This window comes from Vicugna pacos, chromosome 2, assembly GCF_048564905.1.
Source record: "Vicugna pacos chromosome 2, VicPac4, whole genome shotgun sequence".
Lineage (NCBI taxonomy): Eukaryota > Metazoa > Chordata > Mammalia > Artiodactyla > Camelidae > Vicugna > Vicugna pacos.
In genome coordinates this window covers 88,405,788-88,421,944 of record NC_132988.1, presented here as the reverse complement: position 1 = coordinate 88,421,944, position 16,157 = coordinate 88,405,788, and the positions used below count along the sequence as shown (strand labels likewise).

General features: G+C 37.6%; 1 protein-coding gene across 5 annotated transcripts in view; it reads right to left on the bottom strand.

Annotated features, from left to right (window-relative positions):
- Positions 1-16,157, bottom strand: part of GABRA2 (gamma-aminobutyric acid type A receptor subunit alpha2) — a 110,457-nt gene that overhangs the window by 53,388 nt on the left and 40,912 nt on the right. For all 5 annotated transcript variants that reach the window (XM_031687571.2, XM_031687577.2, XM_072973709.1 and 2 more), the window contains one exon: positions 11,163-11,230. In XM_031687571.2, the coding sequence (XP_031543431.2) occupies positions 11,163-11,230 (68 nt within the window). The remainder of the gene's footprint in view (positions 1-11,162; positions 11,231-16,157) is intronic.

Sequence of the window (16,157 nt, the reverse complement as noted above, 5' to 3'; positions counted from 1 at the left end):
GATAAAACTAAGTAAGAATATATCCCCCCCTTTCCTAATCTCCCCTTCCCTTGTCTCTACTCCAGAAGACCCAGAGAGAAAAGAGGAAGAGTAGATCACTGCCCATCACCCACTGTGCACCCCTTACCTGTGACCATAGCTGAGAAGAGGACAGAAGATCTAAATGGCATAAGAGATTGATGTTTAAATTGCACTGGACTGGGTTCTTGGATATTTAAAATTGAACAGAAAGCCAGAAGATGCACCCCAGATATCGTCAGGATATGGGGATAGAAGATCCAAAGAATGAGTTTGATCAGTTGAATTTCTAAAGCCCTTGGGATGAAGTTCAGATGCTTTCTCACAGCCTCCAAAGCCCTGCAGTGACCTCTCCCTCCCTTACCTCTCTAGTCTCAAGTTCAGCAATTCTTCGTATACTCTGTCTACAGCAATACCGATACTGTGGGGCTTCTGCTGTGTCACGCTCCGTCTTACTAGCCCAACTCATTGATCTCTGCTGCAGTCTCACTTCCCTGCATTTGGCCAACTCTTATTCCACATTGAGAACAGGGACAACGACCTCCTTCCTCAATGCATCACCAGTATCTAACTGGCTGGAACATAGGAAATAAACAATAATTAGTCCATGAATAAGTGAGTGTGAGGAGTCACTGGAAGTTAAATGTAGTGGCAAAGGTTCTGGACAATAACAGCTCAAATGGTACATGAGGCAAAAGGCACCAGCAGAGGCAGGTGGTAGAAAAGCTCTCAGATACCTTATGTCAGTCCCCTGCGTGCAATACCCTAATCCTTAAATTCCCAAGTGTGGAGGGCGTACATTTGTGTGTGTGCTTCTGTATAACTACATTAAACTAATCACAGTAGGCTTTTCTGGCCTATAATAGTTATGTTTTAAAATATATAGATACATACCAAAAAAAAGTGGTTTTCTACACTATGATCTGTGACAACCGAGATCGACCACGTTTTGAGTTTCACTAGGGATGCTTTCATGGCGCTGTTGGGCAGTTGGCTATAAGGCTTTCATGATCTGGTTCTAAGTTTTCTCTAGCCTCTTCTCCCCCCCAGTATCTAAAAGTATTCTAGGCTCCAGTCATGTTGAACTTTTACATTTTTTCTAAATTCAACAAATTCTTTCAGTTTGTGCTCTTTGGGTTTTTTTTAACATTTTTTTATTGATTTATAATCATTTTACAATGTTGTGTCAAATTCCAATGTAGAGCACAATTTTTCAATTATACATGAACATATATATATGTTCATTGTCACCTTCCTTTCTCTGTGAGCTACCATAAGATCTTGTATATATTTCCCTGTGCTATACAGTATAATCTTGTTTATCTATTCTACAATTTTGAAATCCCAGTCTATCTCTTCCCACTCCCCACCCCCTTACTCTTAGTGTTTTACTCTTTCCGTTACGTCGCTGGCCAATCCTTGTTTGTCCTCCTCCACCATCTTCTTTTCCTAGAAACCTTCTCAGATAGATACATTCTACCCACATCCCCCCGCTACCATATTAATCCATAAATACTTCAATAAAAACGTGATCACACTGTTTTAAAATGGATGCTTTCTTCCCTTAGCTGTCCCCCATTACACTGTGAGCACCACGCAAGCAGCCCTGGTTATACTTAAGTATTTTGGCTCCTGACACTGTGACAGATACAGAGTATGCACTTAGCAAATCTTGTGGAAAAAGAACAAACACGACTCATGCCTCCTAGTAGCTCAGACTGCAGTAAAGAAGAAAGACGTGAAGATTTCCCTAGTGCGCAAAGTCATAGAAACGTGTGAACGCCATGTGGTGGGGCACGGGAACAAGGAACACTGACTCTACTTGGAGCAGCCAAGAAAAACATCAGGGGAGATGAAATTTGAGTTTGGCTTTGAATAAATGAAAGATCTCCAGTTGGCAAAGTAGGAAGGAAACATAACAAGAACAGGGAAAAGCATTTGCAAGGCCAGAGACTTGTAAAAGATAATGGCATGTTCGGAGAACAGTGAGATGTTCAATGCAACCTTTAAAAATAAAAGCCTCTCTGATAGCTATGATGCCTATAGCTACTGCCCTCTGTCGTGTCTCCACTCCACAACCCCGCTGCCTAAACAGGTTGCCTCCACCCTTTCTCCATTTCCTCACCTCCCACATGCCTCAGCCCACTGCAATCTGGTTGCTTTTACCACAATCAACAAATATCTCCTTGTTCTTAATCTAATGACACATTCAAATTCTTTTCTTGGCTTTACCACAGTATATGACGCTATTGTTCTCTCCCTACTTTTGTAATGCTCTCCTGCATTGGCATGAAAACCACATTCTCCTGGTGTTGTTAATCTTGGGAAAATGCTCATCATGGGACCTGAGAGCTTCTGTGTCTGACAATAACCCACATGTAATGGTATCTCCTGGAGCATGTGTGGGAGTAACACCAGTGGACAGTGTCTATTATTCCTCATCAAGGCACACAAGTTCTGTGTCATTCTCCCAAGAAGACATGTCTCACCCTTGTAACCTAGGGAAAGAACATGCAACTTCTGCAATTTTTTATTTTAAAAATCACTTCATGTTCAGCATGGTGGTTTGTTATTTAGTTTATACAAAAGAATGGAGGAATGGTAAGGAATGCTTCTCTCCCGAGGCAGCCAAGTGAGCTATGTGGATGTACCTTAGTTCCTACAACCCTCGCTCCTGCATAAAGGTAAGAGATGGAGTCAAACTGGTCAAACTACACTTACCTGCACTCTTCTGGAATGATTACCCAACCCCCTAAGTGAGGTTTTACTGTGAGCAAAACCTATGGGTTCATCCCATTACCAAATGAACCATACTCCTTCAGTATACAGAATCCTACCTGGACAGAGGGCCATTACTGATACAGATACCTGACTGTTGGACGTCACTGCATCTGATAAGGAAAGAAAGGCAGTGGTCTCTGACGTTTGTTGTTAAGTATCAAAGCACAGTGTGGTTCGGGGAAGGGAATGCCCCTTCATTTTGACAGACACCCATGGTTGCTCCTTCTCAGTCTCCTCTGCAATCTTTTTTTCATCTTCTTCTATTCTAGAGTTTCTAGAAAAGCATAAGTACCATTTCACTTTAGTTTCCTCCCTTGAACGAATTCATGTACGCCCATGGTTTCAGCTACCAAAGGATGCTCTCTAAGCCCTTCTCTTGAGCTCCAGATCTATGCCAGATACCTCGCATCTCCAACTAAATCTCTCTCAAAGCCCCCAGCTCAATACATCCAAAGCATGAATTCTCATCCCCTAGACACCAAATCAAAAGCAAACAAAACTTTTCTTTCTGTGTTCCAAATCCCAGTGACTAGCACCACCATCCACCCAATGCCCCCAAGCATTCATCCTATACTTCTCTTTCAGCCCCTTCCGCCAACAGATCACCACATCTTGTCAATTCCACCGTATAGAGATCTTTTAAATCTTTTCAGTTCTTTCCAACTTCAGTCCCATTACCCTGGCCATCATTTCTTGTCTGGCATACAACAGCTTTCAAACCAGCTTTTCCTTCCCTCAGTCTCTAATGCAAATGATTGGATTGCAGAAAATCTGACTCTTCACATATCTTTTATATTTCCCTAAGCCCCCACCAATCACATGATGGCTTTTGGCTGCCTCAGAAAAAGTCAAATGCTTTAATTAGTTAAAAGACAGACTGTCACACCCCTCAACTAGCAATTAGGATTCCACAGATCTTAGAAGAAACCTAGGAAATAACTTTTTAAATAAATACTCAATACTGATTCCAACACAAGTGTCTGTGAATCTCATTTTGAGGAACATTTTTAAAAACTCTAGGAGGGTGCTGAAAAATATTGGCTGAATGTTCTCTAAGCCTAGTTCCTATCCTTCCAAAATATCAATAACCTTCCAGTAATCAGCTTCTGCATTCTGGCCTTGAAGTGAGGAAACATTATCACTCTACCTTTGATATACAGTATTCGCCATGTTTGTATGACTATTTACAAATGGCAACTTGTGATAAAGGTAAACAACTTAAACATAGTGTCAATTTTCAACCAAATATCAAGATCTAATAATTTTCTGAACTTCCCTATGATGTTCACTATTGAACTACATAATGTCCCAATAGCTTCTGGGGTGTCTAAGAGATAATGTACTCTGCTTTCATAAGATAGACAAGTATTAACCAAGGAGATTGGTACGAACAATAAACCAAGGTCACCACTTTCCTGACTGACTGCTTTTTAATAGCTTAACTGTAAACTCTAGGTCACAAATCTTGAGATGACTTCAACATTTCCATTGTTCAAGTTCTAACCCTAATACTTAGCAGTGCAAGAGATAACCATTTGGGCTGAGGTTCGTAGTCTAGGTTTCAGTGCAATAATTGGTGGCTATACCACGTATGCCTGAAGAATATGCACACACAGTGAAAATATTTACTACTATTAGAAAAGACCCTCTATAAACCAAAGAGAAGAGGAAAAAATTACAGAAGAGTTAGAAATTGCTTAAATGCTACTACCAGCCTTGTCAATTTTCTGCTACCAGTACATTTCCAAATTTACCTTCTTACTTACGAACTTTTTCAAAGTTGAAATAAAAAAATACAACTTAATTGCAAACACTGTAATTAGAATCTCTATAATTTAGATCTGCAACTTTCTTTGGACAATTACACTGGTTAATGATTCTGATACAGTAGTTTGTGTGTGTGTTTGTGTGTTTGCTCTTTTGGTTCTTAATTCTTTTTGCTATGCTGCTTTTTCCTCTCAGGCTAATGTCACAACAAATCTACATCACTGACCCGAACAGGAGGGCTTCGGAGTTTAGATCTTGCTACTGAGTATGCACATTGCATAGAAAAAGGACTGTATCAGCTAAGCTACCAACAGTAAAATTAAATGTATTGTTTACTGTTTTCCCATTAACAAATAACTTCCGTAAGACATGAATCAGATATCTTCACATCCACTTTATGTACAGGTAGAAATAATATGGGTATATTTTCCCTTTGCATCATAATAAATTTCTTTCTCTTTAAAGTAACACATGTAAGTTTCATTTCTTGACCTGGCCATTGATACTAACATCATTCAAACTTTCCTCATTATTTTTCTTGCTTTACAATAAAAGTAATATCAAGGTTGAAAATCACTCCATCTGAGCATCGTGAAGACCAACTCATTTCTCTTCACAAAATGTACTCGTTTTGAAATTGAGTTCCGTCTCCCCTAATAGATTTACAATGAGAAAGTGTGTGTGTCTGTGTTACAGTGTATTTAGGTTAGTCAGCTTACACTTTTTCTCTAGATTCGGACAAATATCAAACACTACCTGTTGAGTGATCAAACTGTCTCTTGACTCTCCCTCAGAATCGTCCCCACATCACACATTATTATGTATACCTATTTCTAGTGCATTGACTTTCAGCTCCGAGTCCATCCCCTTTCCCCTTCTTTGTGATACAGGAGAAGGGCTCTGTAAACATGGCTCCTTCACCAGCTCACACAAGGTTAGGGTTTGTCTTTAGAGGGTGCTGGAGGTATACTCTCATGTCACAGCCAGCAAAGGGGGCTTTTCTCTGGTTCACTGCCACGTCCGGTGCACTGTCATTCTTCAGCGCAGCTTCAAGGACTGCTGTGCTGTGAGTTTTCAGCCACCAGGAAGGATATGCCTCTGGACCAGTTTTAGCACATACCCTCACAGCAGCATGTTCCTATAGCAACAGCATCCACTCTAGTGAGCTCTAAGTCGCGGTCTTGAGGGGAAGGACTTCCTTCCAAGTTCTAAGTTCCTTCCTTGTTCATGATGCTTCACCCCAGAAGGAGATGCTGCCTTTCGCATTTACTAAATCTATACTGCTTAGAGTTTTCTTTTACTTTTTTATTTAACCATCTTGTACCAGCTAATAATTCATATTAGATTTTCCCTCTTTTACTTAACTGTTACGGATCCTTTCCTCTGACCAGACTTTGATGACAAAGTAAGTATGTGTCTGATTGGTGGTATTGCAATTAACTAGACTCTCCCAAACCAAGTATTGGTAAGACTGGGTAAATAAGGTGCATAAAGATGGAAATAAAGTAGCAAATCTGACATGACATGACCAAAGAGAACTCTATAAGACTGTGTTGCATTGGGTGATTCAAGGAAAATGTGTATTAGGAGAAATATCTAGGACCTTCAAACATTTCAAGAGCCCATGGAGATATTAAATGTACATTTCATTTTAGGGACTATCTCAATATGCAAATGCATGTGCCCACACACATACATACACATAATCCAAAATACATAAAGAAAGCTAAAAATTCAAAATAATTGATTTTTAAAAATTTAAACATTACCAAATTCAATCTCATTCAATTCAATTCAACCTATATAGTTTTGAATGTAAGTGCATTTTAAGGTTTACTATAATGTGTGGTAGTGTCCCCTAAAATAAGAAAGCCTATCTTGAGCCTGTTAAAAATTTTAAGTAGTTGGGCTAAATTCACTAAAGAGACCAAAGATCTGAATTTAATTCAGAGACAAGAGAATTTAAATTCATTCTGTTGCTAATGACTGCACACCTAACATCAGCTACCAGCTTTTTATTTTTATTTATGTATTTTTGCACATATCTTATAAATATTCAGTTTATTTTTAAGAATGACAGCAGCAGACAGGACACAAGCACACAACTGCTAGGCGCCTAAATGGCTAATTGTGACTTCACTCAGACATGGTACTGCCCCAGTTCTGGAACACATTGTCCTTAACCTTGAGTGTTCAACTTCACCCGTCAGCATCCCCTGCTCTGAGTTTCTTCTTGACATCAGTGGATTCTTTATATTGACTACTAAGCTTTAATTCTTGCAGGAGAATTATAATGCTTTTCCCCGTTTTTTCCTTACTTGATTTCTCCCAGAATTTAGGGTTTTTTAAAATATATAAACCCAATAAATGCCTGGAAAAAACTTCCTACATGGAAATACTAACTAAATGATCACACTTGGGATTCCCCTGTCTAGTTAATTAACATATCCATCTCCTCATATTTATATATTTATTTTGTTTGTTTTTGGCAAGAACATTTCAGTTCTACTTGCTTAGTGAGTTTCAGTTCTACAGTAGTGCTGCCAGCTACAGTCACCATGCTTGACATTAGATCCTCAGACTTCATTCTTCTTGTAGCTGAGAGTTTAGACCCTTTCACCAACTTCTCCCTGATTTTCCCACCCTCCAGCCGCTGGCAACCATTTAGCTACTCTCTGTTTATGTGAGCTTCACTTTTTTTCCTTCCATATGTAAATGATACAATGCAATAGTTGTCTTTCTCTGTCCGGTTTAGTCGCTTAACATAATGACCTCAAGGTCCATCCATGTTGTCAAAAATTGCCAGGATTTTGCTCTTTCTCATGTGATATATATATATCACACCATATTTCCATACCTTGGCTATTGTAAATAATGCAATAAACGTATGAGTGCAGATATCTCTTGGAGATCTTCTTTTCATTACAGAAGTGGATTATTGAATAATATGGTAGTTTTTCATTTTTTTTAATTTTTCATTTTTTGAGAAACTTCCATACTGTTCTTGGTAGTGATTATACCAATTTACATGCCCACTAACAGTGCACAAAGGTCTCCTTTTCTCCACATCATTGACAACATTTATCTCTAATCTTTTAAAAATTATTTTATTGAAGTAGAGTTGATGTACAATATTATATAAGTTTCAGTTGTACAACATAGTTAGTCACCATTTCATAGTTATTACAAAATGTTGTTTATAGTCCCTGTGATGTGTTGTACAATATATTCTTATAGCTTACTTATTTTACACATAGTAGTTGGTATTTCTTAATCCTGTACCCCTATATTGTCCCCCCCTTTCCCTCTCCCCATTGGTAATCACGAATTTGTTCTCTATATCTGTGAGTTTGCTTCTTTTTTGTTATATTCACTAATTTGGTTTTTTTTTTTGGATTTCACATATTAGTGGATAAGTGATATCAAACAGTGTATCTCATCTTTCTGATGGTGGCTATTCCAGCAGGTGGGAGGTGATATCTCATTATGGTTTTCATTTCCATTTCCTTGATGATTATTGATGCCGAGTACATTTTCATGTACCTGTTGGCCATTTGTATGATTTCTCTGAAGAAATGTCTATTTAGTTTTTCTTCCTTTTTGAAATTGGATTGTGGCTTTTGGTTTAGTTTTGTTCTGTTTTTTACTTTTGCATTATGCCAGTTCTTTATATATATTGGATATTACCTCTTTATCAGATATATAATTTGCAAATATTTTCTCTCATTCTGTAGTTTGCTTTTTCATTTTGTTGATAGCTTCTTCTGCTGTGCTGAAGTTTTCAGTTTGATATAGTCAGTCCTACTTATTTATTTTTGCTTTTGGTGTCAAATTTTAAAAAATCATCACCAAGACCAATGTCAAAGAGTTTATCCACTATGTTTTCATCTATGAGTTTTATGGTTTTAGGTGTTACACTCAAGTCTTTAATCCATTTTGAGTTGAAGCTACCAGCTTTCTAAATGTGTCAGTAATCCCAAAGTACGGTCAGAACAAAGAGGTGGAGGATTAGTTCAATCCGTCATCACCACTGGAAAAAAAAGTCACTTCAAACATTTTACCAAAAATATATGACTGTCTAGAACCCCCTAAATATCAAATATTTGTATGTCTAGAAAAATCATCTATGTATATGTGTTTACTTTTGACATTTTGAGGTAAAATAATTCACTTTGCAAAACAAAGTTTAACATAGTACCTGTTAACACTAATAGTTACAACGTAAAATCTACAACATTGCAAACTTTGATAATTTGAGGTCCTATATCATTTACTTTTATGTTTTGGCTGGTAATAAAACACCAAAGTTAACCATATAAGAACCAAATTTTGTGTGATATTCTGCTAATCTTTAAATGTAGTGCTGGACAAAATTCTGACTCTCTACACTTGATTCCACATAGAGGTGAGGTGTCTCACTGTGTCTCTCCAATATATGGAGCATTTACTAAGACAAGCTGCACAGAAATATTACCTTTACCATCAACCAATAATGTTTGGGGTACACACACTACAAATATGTCTCTGTCATATTTTCAAGTTCCTATACACTGCAATTAACCTCTGGAAAGAGGATGATTAATATTTCAGGCCACAATGTAACATAATGCAAGGGGGGGTTATGTTGAAAAGTGGGATTTTCTTGTCATTGCAGAATTGTGACTAAGGCCTGACGTTGAGTGGGAAAAAAGGCACTTAAGTTTTCACATTCTAATTAGAAAGAACTTTAAAGACCTGTAGACTTTGATATCAACCACTTCCCTAAAGTTGAGGGTCATCACCTCTCTTCCACTTTACATCTTCAACCATCCAAGTTAATATACAAAAGAACTGTGAGGTCAGAGAAGTGGCTCTGGTGGAAGAAAAACAGACTTTTTTAATGATAAAACCAGCATATCTTCTCCAATGTAAAGAATGCCTAATAAATTGGATAATTATGGGAAAGTAAATTGGTGCAGCCACTATGGAAAATAGTATAGAGATTCCTTTAAAAATTAAAAATAGAACTACCATATGATCCAACAATCCCACTCTTGGGTATATATGTGGAAAAAAGTGAAAACCTTAGTTTGAAAAGATACACGCACCTCAGTGTTCATAGCAGCACTATTTAAAATAGCCAAGACGTGGAAAGGATACAAGTGCCCATAAATAGAAAATTGGTTTAAGAAGATGTGAGGTGTACACACACACACACACACACACACACACAATGGAATAGTACTTAGCCATAAAAAGAATGAAATAATGCCATTTGCATCAACATAGATGAACCTGAAGAATTTTATACTTAGCGAAGTCAGACATAGAAAGGCAAATACCATATGATATCACTTATATGTGGAATTTAAGAAATAATGGAAATATACAAAATAAAAACAGGCTCACAGACATAGAAAACAAACTTTTGGTTACCAGGGGGAAGCAGGGGGATGGAAGGATAAATTAGGAGTATGGGATTAATAGATACAGACTACTATACATAAAATTGATAAACAACAAGGATTTACGATATAGCACAGAGAACTGTATTCAATATATTTTAATAACCTATAATGGAAAATAATCTGAAGACAAAATAACCGAATCACTATGCTGTACACTTGAAACAAACACAATATTGTAAATCAACTATACTTCAGTAAAAAAAAAAAAAAGAAATAGGCTAACGTTGTTTATGAGCATCCGAAAAAAAGGAAAACCTTTAGTTTTTGTGTGTTTCTCCAGGTGGAAAACCTCCACACCTGTCACCCTTTCCCTTGAGGTATCAGAGAAAGGGAAGACACTGGAGAGAGATGACACAGATGGAGGACAACCAGGCAAGAAAGGGACAGGGCATCTCCTCTAATTCTCACTCCCTGACCATAAGGAAGGTGGATGAAAAATAATTTCTACAAAAAAGTGTCTAACAGATCACTATAGGAACAGGAGAAGTAGAAGACTGATTATTGCAATTCTTATGCTTAATCAAGAATTTATCTATGTTGTATCTAGTCCACCAATTTCGAACCCAACAGACCAATTTCCCTCTTCCACTGATCTCATTTTAAAGAAAAATAAAGACCAGTTCCATAGAATTCAAGAACATTAAGATTCTAGTTTTCTTTAGATTCATTTATACATCCCTACTATGTGTAAGGATTGTATCTACTGTATTTATGTACCTAGTATGAACAAAAAAACACCTTACTCAGTGCCAATAGAAGGTTTCCATTTGTAACACTGACCGTGACCACAATCTGTAGAAAGCAGTTATCTATAAAACTGTACAGACATATGGAAGTCAAGAAGGTGCCTTAATCTTTGAAAACGGCTCTCAACAATATCATTATTTTTACTTAAACAATTGTTTATCACACTGTGATAGAATGTTTTGAAAATAATATAAAATATAAAAGGTTAATCTGAACACTCAGGTTGGAATGGCGCACCACAGATATAAGCAGATTAAGATCCTTACATCTCCATGTATGGGGGTAGACTAAACAGGCAGGAGACAGACACATAATCTATAACACTAAAAATACTTGTTTATTCTAAATTAGCTCCCCCCCCCCGCCCACACACACTTCCCATTATATTAATGAAAAACTCACCATATCTGTATCTGAGACAGGGCCAAAACTGGTCACGTAGATGTTAGTGAAGACTTCAGTAATACTGTCTGATGTGAGAAAGAGAGATTGAACATAGATATTATATAGTGAGAACCACAGGGGGGAGAAGGGGTCAAGTACATGGCATGTTTGGGAAGTTCTGTGATATTTGGAAATATTGCTTTCACTGTCTTTTCAATGTTCACAATCAACAAAAATAGCTTTATTGCTTAATTACTTCCTAGGTTCTCACAATCCTAAATGTTAAATGCCTAGAAGGATTATGACATTCTTATTTGGAAACTACACCTGACCAGAGCATTTTGTTTTGCACACACTGCTCAGGAGAAATAGTTCCCCAGAAGCTATCTTAAGTGAGCTGGATTACAATAAATTGGCCATCGGTACATAACATAAAGTATGATTAGTATGATTACTGTTTGACACAGTCCTAAATTTGACTTTTAAACCAAATATTTCAGATGGTATTTCATAATGGTAGGGATTTAGTTTGTAGATTGTAAATAAGTGTATGGTCTCAATAAAGCCCAAAACATTATTAATTATCATAAATAAACATAATTCACATTAAATATAAAAAGCTTTATCATTCAGTGACATGAAAATAAAAGCAAGTAGCATTCAATAATCACAAGGATTATTTCCATACAAGCTTGCCTTTAAATGTAATCAAGAAAGCTCGAAATGCTGAGATTAAACTGAATTAGACTAGAAAGTTATGTAATTTATAAACTGTAACACAATTAACTGGATTGCTCTATTAACGAGGTGATTTAGATCTTTGATTTTCAATAAGCCAAATGGCAATAGGAGAAAAGTTCAAAGAAAAAAAAATTTAAATACAGCCCTTTCCATACTCTTACAAGGAAAAAAATACAGTATTAATTTCTATCATCATGAACTAACTGAATGCTTCAACGACTAAGTGTCAAATGTGTAATTCTACACAAACAACATCATGAACTATTTTTAATATTATGCTGGACATGAATTTGCAACCATGAAAGAGAACATAAACTAAACCTGGGACATCGTATCCACTAAGGCAAAAATAAAAAGTAACAGAATTTTGAAATAACAGAGTAGACTTGTTTGAAATAACAGAGTCACAGAGCTTACTCTTCAAAGGACTTGAAATATAATAATCTGTGTCACAAACCTATGAGATAGGCTCTCTGTCATCATCACCATACCTGTGTGCACTGATATAGGGAAAGGTGAAAAAATGTGCTTCGTGACCCACACTCTACAGAGTAGATAGAGCCAGGTTTTAGGACCCAAGCAACCTGACTCCGGAGCCCTCAGGATAAACAAAGCATTATATCTCAGTCCAGAATAAATGTGAAATGAAAGTGTTTTCTTATTAACTACATATTTCTATTCACCACAATACTCTGTGTCAAAAGCATAGTTACAGTGTCCTAAATAAATATACTCACTCAACTTTATTATTTTATACACTATTTTATTCCAAAATTGGTATTCATGAAATTTAGTTAAAAAACTTATTTGAAACTCATTTATAAAGTTAATTCTCAGCTGCCACCTGCCCTTGAACACCTGCACCAGGTCTGCTTGATGGCTGTACAACTGGTCCCATCACATAGGTCCCTGTGCTCAGAAAAACCCCGTGCCTGGTCTACTGCTCTGTTTTTACTTCTCAAAATTATTAATTGTGTTTGAATAAAGGATACTGCATCTTCATCTTGGGCTGGACCTCACAAATTATGTAGCTGGTCCTGGATTGGAATTACCTGTGTTTTTCTCTCACACCAAATTAATCATGCTACCACATTAATTCAGTTAACACCTGGATAAAACTTAGTCATGATAGATATGGATTTAAAATTTTCCAGAGAAGAGAAATTAAAATGGTAAAGTAGTCTTCACCCAAAGGGAGGCAAATGAAATTATTCTCCTTAGTCTGGGAGTTATAACATCAGAGAAGAGAGATGATGAAAACACGTGAACATATTCCTGGTAAGGATCTGAAGACTATCCTCTTACACGCCAAATGGCAAGCAAAGAGCAATGGGGAATATCATCATTACCTAGTGGTTGCAGGGACGTGCCAAGGAAGAATCTAAAGAGAGAAAAATAAGATTACCCTAGAAGCTCTAAGTGGTAAGAGCAACACCTGAAGATGCAGAACACAGACATGCACAATTAAAGAACTGGTTTCATGGTTTATTGGCTGCATAAACATACTTGAAGAATGTATGCATTGAGAGGGATATTCTCCTGCTGTGCATATTCAGGAAAAGGAAAAATGACCCCAGCCTCAACACTGAACGAACTCATAAAAAGGAAATTAGGAAATTTGGCAGGAAGGAGAATCCAGAGAGGAAAATGGAGTGTCCCCAAAACTAGAGAGGAAAATGGAGTATCCCCAAAACTAGAGAGGAAAATGGAGTGTCCCCAGAACTAGACATCTGAGTGTTACAAAGGCAGTTTACATCCCTCTGAAGAAGTGAGTCACGGACTGTCACTGAGGCTGAGAGAGCGAGTCATCTGAGAGGTCTGGAATAGTTACTGAATTCAGAGATCTGGGAGCCATCAGTGAAACAAAAAATGTGTTCAGAAGCCAGCGTGGAGGAAGAGAAGGAGAAAAGAGGAAAAGGCCAAAGTGATTTTAAATAAGACTTGAGGAGTTTAATTCAAAAGGGGAAGAGGGCTCCAGCCACAGGGGAAGGTAGGGAAAAAGAGACAATTTTTTGGTTGCTTGTTTAAGGGGGAAGATAGTTAAGGATCTGGCAACGCCAATGGGAGGGGTGAAGGGAGAGAGGCAGAAGCTGAATATTCAGGTGAGAGGAGATCGATGACAGAGGAATATTCCTGAGTCAGCAGGTAGTGCAGTCAGTAAAGGAGACTGAAGATACTTACACGGAGGAGAGCAGAAGGAGGGGATAGCTTTAAATACGTCAGGGTGACAAGACAGAGTGTTGAAACAATGGAAGGAGGTGTTTAGGTTTATTGGCAAGAAAGTTAAGAAGGTTCTCAGAGAGGAGAGAAATGCTGAGTTACGTGTAGAATTATCTATGCATCTTTCTTATTATAATCGATGACGATTCCAAATGGAAACTTTGATCGTTTAAATCATTATATCAATGACATATAAAATAGTGCATATCCATAGGCCACCGTGGCATCTGCTGCTAGTTCTCTGTCCGTATTCCCTGGGCAATCATAATTCCTCTACACATTGTGGCATTCTGCGGCATGCACCTATGATTCTCTGCACGGGGGCTTTTCCTGGCTGTGCAGGCAAGACCTGAAGTGCAGAGAAGCCTGTGCACAGACTACGGGAGTTGGGGAAAATATAACTCAGCTTTCTCTCCCTCTCACTGGAGACAACTCTAAGGCATGTTCTACACCCTTTCCCAGATGACTTCAGTGGGACTGAACCCCAGCTGTCCTCAGCAGTACACTGCTCATTGTAGTACCATGCTTTGGCTGTCCTCCCCTCCCTGTATCACTTTGCCCCTCACCTCCGCCAGGGCCTCCTGATATCACATCCCAAGTGACTGCATATCTTAGAATCTGCTTCTGAGAGAAAGCAAATCAACTACAAACATCCTTACTTACCCTAAGAAAAGGAAATGATAATAAATGAGGGCTCAGGAAAGATATCAATTGTATTCAAAGATATTAAATTAATTGGAGCTAACCATCCAAGCAAGAAGCTAGACTGTCTTCACCCCTGTAATTTGCACATTAGTAGTAATACTAATAAGAGCATGAACTCGCAATACGGAGAGTAAAATCAAACCGTCGATGATATCCCTGCAAGAAGATAAGGATGCTAATAATTTTGCTCACCGTGTATCATAAATAGAGTGTCATGCACATATTTTAAAACAAGTTAGTCATTGCTGTGTTTTGCTTTACTCTCTCAGCAATAACAAAGACATTTTGTTTCCTGGGATGATTCCCATAAAACCTACATGTACCATTTGTCATCAGTCAAGTTTCATTAAAGTCAACAAATACTTAAGTGACTTGTGTGGATATGACAGTGTTTCCTACTAAGAGTTGAAAATTTTGAATTTGATAATTTGTCACCATTCTACCACAAAGAAGTTGCTGCTCCTCAGTCTGTATCTTTCACCCACTAGACACTCAAACACATGTTTGATAAATATAGTTCCCCAAAAATCAGGAAGAATTAAGAAAAATAATAAAACCAGTGTGAACTGTGTTTTCCTACCATCATTTTTCATTATAGTTCTAATTTTTTGGTCTTTGATGACATGAAACATATACTGAATATATGAAATTTCCTCTCAAGGTAAGATTCCTTGATGTATTTTTTTTTATTTTGAACCTTTATATATTGTTTGTTCTTGTAGTTGTATTTATTTACTTTGATTTTTCCTGCTAATTAAAATGCATTGACTTAAAAAGTATAGCCCATTTTGGGAATCCCAAACAAGGGTCATGAAAACTTGTACTTTTATGGATAAGATACAAAGTCCTCAAAGGATAAACTAAACATATCTCATCATGTCAGTCACTGATTATGGGCTACAAATGAATCGGACTTTGACATCACTGCAGAGTCTGTTCCCAAAAGGGTTTCAGATTGTTCTGGCCTTAGAACCATCATCAGGTAGAAGATTTGTCATGCCTTCTCTCTCTTTGAAATGTCTTTCTTAAATATCTAATGATCAGCCTTCTCTGGTGAGGAAGCTGAAGACACACCTCTCTCCCCAAAGCACTGGTAAAGGCAATCAAATAGGAAAAAGAAGAGGAGACTGAATGCACATTGATTCCCCTGGATTTAGTGAAATCATTTGGTTCAATTAACAAATAGCTACTAAGGGTTTACTAAGTACAGTCCAGAGACACCCCCTGCCTGACAGACAAGGGAGAGAATGTTTCCAAAGGGAAGCTGTGTGTGGTACCAGGAGTGATTCATGTTCCTCAAGGTAATGTTTCATCAAGCGACTGCGCCATGCTCAGTTTAGGACTCTG